General features: G+C 40.1%; 1 protein-coding gene across 1 annotated transcript in view; it reads left to right on the forward strand.

Annotated features, from left to right (window-relative positions):
- Positions 1–302: 302 nt before the first annotated feature.
- LOC140953369 (gamma-aminobutyric acid type B receptor subunit 2-like) overlaps positions 303–4,703 on the forward strand; it is an 18,696-nt gene continuing 14,295 nt past the window's right edge. The window contains exons 1-4 of the mRNA XM_073402854.1: positions 303–575; positions 2,000–2,140; positions 3,301–3,471; positions 4,486–4,587. Coding sequence (XP_073258955.1) covers positions 339–575; positions 2,000–2,140; positions 3,301–3,471; positions 4,486–4,587 — 651 coding nt within the window. The 5' untranslated portion in view covers positions 303–338. The remainder of the gene's footprint in view (positions 576–1,999; positions 2,141–3,300; positions 3,472–4,485; positions 4,588–4,703) is intronic.

The raw sequence follows: 4,703 nt of genomic DNA on the forward strand, positions 1-4,703 counted from the left end.
TGCTAAATTTGTTCTCAAAGACGGTTATAATTCAAATTTAGAACAAAACTTCCTAAAAAAATTTAGTTAAACCCCATTCTGAACCTCTCTTATCACACATGATTGAATTTTAAACTCACTGCTACAGTAAACTTGGCATAACTCTTAAGTTTGTATTTTAAACAATGTGACTGGCTATATATAACAGATTTTGTTTAATATGAAAAAACTAAAAAACTAAAATATATATATATATATATATATATATATTGAGGTACACACTTCAGTATCTCAGTAACTATTTTCTGTAATCTAGGGCTTTTCTGTGAGATAGTTGTTACTTGCCTCAAGTCCGAAGCATGCCGAGGCGTAAAACCACCATTGGCTTAATGTTGATTGGTCCGTGGTTTCTGAGCTTCATCCAATCAGCTACCCTGGATCTGAACGTGGGTGCATACTTTGAGATCAACACTACAAATAGGGGATGGAACAGTGCTGGGGTATGGCCAGCGGTTCAACTAGCAGTGGATCATGTCAATAAACGAGATGACGTGTTACCTGGATATAACTTGAAGCTAAATGTTAAAGACTCCAGGGTATGTAGCAAAATAAATTAATAGTCTAGATCTGGAGAAAATTTGAAAGAAAAAACAAAATGGAAAATTGAAAATTTCTTATGGCCTACTTTTGTTCCCCATTGTCTAATTACCACCAGTCGGAGGGACCAAAAATTTTCCCAGTCTTAATCAAGCCCCTATCCTAATAATTACTAACTGTTGGAGGAGGATAAGAATATACCCTTGTTCTTTAACGATCTTAGCCTGAAATACCACCGTAGTTTGCTTGCTATTTCTTCTCGGGCTGAGTACTAAATGAAGGATTATGCAAATCGAGGAGGACAGATAATGACCTCTAAGATCTGAATTTGATGCAATGCAGTTGACAGAAAAGGCTAGTTTTAGAAAGGCCTTAGTAAAATTTCGTGTAAGCAATCATTAACTTAGGGAGTAGCCTGCAATTCAGGCGTTTTCTTCGTGCGCACGAATATTTTTGCTCGCGAAAGCGCCATGTTGAAACTCCCGAAGAGAGAGGAAACGGGGTGGGTGAAGGGTGCGCCCTAGCACCACCCTCAGGGTTACTATTTGTACTCTCCCCAAACTACCTCTGTCATAAAATCAAAGATGGCGGCTACAATAATACAAACATGAACAACCTTTCGCCCACCCACTGCAGGCTACTTAGGGAGCTGAAGCAAAGACATTTTTGAGCGATGCACGTCAACCGGAAGTTGACCTTTTTCATTCATGGGAAGTGGTTTTGCCCAAATTTTCGGCCAAATCGTCTCTATGAAAGTAAAGACACTTGATAGCGTCAAGGCATGTCATAAAGGAAAAGGCCTGACTTTCGGTTAACGTGCGTCACTCTTGGCGTTGCAGTTAAAAACACCTTTACTTAATCTCCCTAACAATGATCGAGACTGAAGATAAGACCAAAATCCTCATGACAAAAGATGATCTCCAGTTTTGTGATTCCAATGAAATCGAACATGAAATTCATTTTCTTTTCTACTGCCCAAAATATCCTGGTCTTAGAAATGAATTTTTTTCGGTAGGGAGATTTCCAGAGCATTTCCAGCAGTTGGAGTATGGTGATGGAACTGATCAACTTTTTCGACAGGGCTTTTCCTTTTCCGAGGAAGTCCCGCCATTTCCATGGGAAAAAGCCCTGAGGAAGTGGTTGTAAACTGATAAGCTCTGAATAATTCGCGTGACAGTTTACCATCATTTGAGAATAATGTTACTTTCCTTTAGCGGTGTTTAACACCATTAATACACAATCAAATGTAATGTCGTTATATTCATGTAGTTGTCGTTGTTGTATAATTTTCGACTTATTCTTCATATGGTACAAAAGCTGAAACCAATAATTGATTCATTATTCAAATGCCTTGTTCGATCTATGTAAAAGTTCTCATCTACAAAACATTACTCAAAATACTACATTGATTCACTTTTTACAGTGCTCAGACGCATACGCAATCAAGGCCCTGATTGAGCATCTCAGCGATCCGCTCACAAATTTCATAGCCCTATTTGGCCCTGGATGTGCCCTTGCCGCCGAACCAGTTGCAAGTGTGGCACGTTTCTGGAACCTCATACAGGTAAATTCTCTAAATGAATTCCTTAACACCAACACCTTTTACGAGATAGAGCTCACGCAGAACTAAAAAAAATTAAGTAGTAGCCACGATAACCCGTGGTAGCGTCTTCTTATCTTGCTTTTAATACATGATCCTTGTGCATGTTACATTTGGGGCAAACTATGTCATTGATCGCAGCCTTTTGTTTATCATAGATCATAGGAGGATATGGCTTAGAATAGTGTGCGAACACTACTTTCAAAATAGTTCTCTCGTTCGGGATCGTCGTCACGTTCATTTCATAAGTCGGTACAGGCTACTGAATAAGGTCCCGTTTATATGGAGCAAAGTTGTCCCTGGGAAGAGTATCACCCTCCCTTCAGCTTAGTTCGATCTTCAGCGAGCATATGTGAGAAAAACTTAACGTTTACCTATTGAATGAGCCAAAAAGGCTCGCGCTGTCGCGCATATTCTGTTTGTCGTGCCTTGACTTTGTGGACTCGGTTGGGCGAGCCAAAGTGTTTCTGTGAAGAAAATTTGGCCCGGCTAGGAAGGTGACCCTACCATCGAAGGGTGAACCGGTTAGGGCGGTCACCTGGCTTCAGTCGAGCCAAATTTTTGTTCCTCATGTATAAGGTTCCCCTAGTTTTGTAAGGAAATGTAGGAAAGGGGACTCGCCCAGAGTAGGTCAGGTTGGCGGTTGACCCTTCTACAACTTCCTGCCGGGATAAGATTTCTACATATAAACGGGGTCTGAAAAAATATCCAGGGGAGGGGGGGGGGGGGGGGGGCGAATTTCGGGCAAATCAATTAGAGATCTTACAGAGTGGTGTTTACCAAATGACCCCGTCGTAGATTCTACAAAGCTGGGTTGGATGAGGGAGATGAGGTCAAGCAAAGTTTTAGCCTGATGGTTCTCATGATCGAGCTAGAGCTGAGCCATGCTGCTATGCTCAGGTCCTACAACCTCCAGGACCCTTTATTGCAAAACCTCAACATTTTCTCTCATGCTCACCCCTTGTTGGCTAGGGAGAGCCATCATATGAACGCAAGACAGGCTAAGTACTATTGAATCTTGGTCCTTAAATGTTAAATAAATGAATAAGCAAACGTTTCTTCATGATGTCAATAAAAATGACTCAAGAAAGTGGTAATTTTTTAAAGTGGTATTTAACCCACAGATCTCGTACAGCGCTGGTTCTCCGCGCCTCTCGGACAAAACACGTTACCCGACCGTCTTTCGGTTAAACTCCGACGAGACGAAATTTAATGAAGGAATTGTGGCTCTCTTGAAGCATTTTAAGTGGAAAAAAGTTGCAGTCGTAAAACAAGATGAAGCCATGTTTAATGACGTAAGTGAGAACTTCAATGAAGTCTCTGAGGAGAATATTTTGGTACACAAAAGATACCACCGGGCCGAAAATGAACAATTAATGAATGAGGCTGAATATCCTGTGAAGAATTATGGAGATCGAGGAGGGTGTTATCCGTCGAGGCCGTAGGCCAAGGCGGATAACACCCTGCGAGATCTCCATAATTCTTCATATGATACGAAAGGCAAATTCAATAATTGTTTTGTTATTCATTCAAAATAATTCCTAGTTTAAAAAAACATGGCTAAAACATGCTTACCTCCATCGATCCATCAATGTTAAGTTCATCTTCGATAGTGCACGTTTAGGGTTGTTCAGCTTTGCAAATATTCTCCAAATAGCAGATGTGGCTCTTCGAGTTGTCTTCTTGCGGTTCTTTCCATGTTTTTAGCCATTATTTCGCCTAGTTCCTACTCTTGAAACGAGTGAAATGTCCGCCACTTTTGTTTTCACAACCAAAACAACTCAACGGTGCATTAACCTGTTAACGGTTAACGGTTCATTAACCTGTCAGAAAGCTGCACTTTTGACGTCAGTGGTTTATTAAACGCGAAATTCCTCCAAATTTGGTCATGCTGCGTGTGCTTTTAGCCAATCAGAATTGGGGAAATATTTTGAATGAATAATATTAATCCTTATTAGGTGTAATGCGAAAGTGACGAATTGATAAAATTAGTAATAATATGTCGACAAAAGTGGCATGATGAAAAATGTGTGGATTCTGCTGAATGTACAATTATAGCATGAAAAATGGTTTTTCTCGAAACTGTTTGCATTTAATCAGAGTGTCCCCAGAAATTCTATATCCCATCCCTGAATGCAGGTTATATAATCTTGAAAACCGGGGTGGGGATTATCTGATGGTTGATGCGCCGCACGTTTAGAACACGGTCAACGTTCTTCTAGTAGGATCACGGTGCGTCCAACAAATTTTGAAATAAACAACTTTTAAGGACAACAAGCGTTTTTTTTATATCAATAAACACATTTTAGGTTAACGAGGTTCTTCAAGCACTGTTCAAGAAAGAAAACATCACGCTTTTGGCAAGCAACAGTTTTGTTGATAATCCAGATAATGTCATCAAAGATCTCAAAGTACGTGGTATTGTTTCGTATATTATTGGTAACATTTATACAACACAGGAGCTCAAAGAACAGCTTGCATGAGCAAGTTTACCTTTTCGCTACTTTCTGGACTCATTGTATTCAAC

This window comes from Porites lutea, chromosome 11 (genome assembly GCF_958299795.1).
Source record: "Porites lutea chromosome 11, jaPorLute2.1, whole genome shotgun sequence".
Classification (NCBI taxonomy): Eukaryota; Metazoa; Cnidaria; class Anthozoa; order Scleractinia; family Poritidae; genus Porites; species Porites lutea.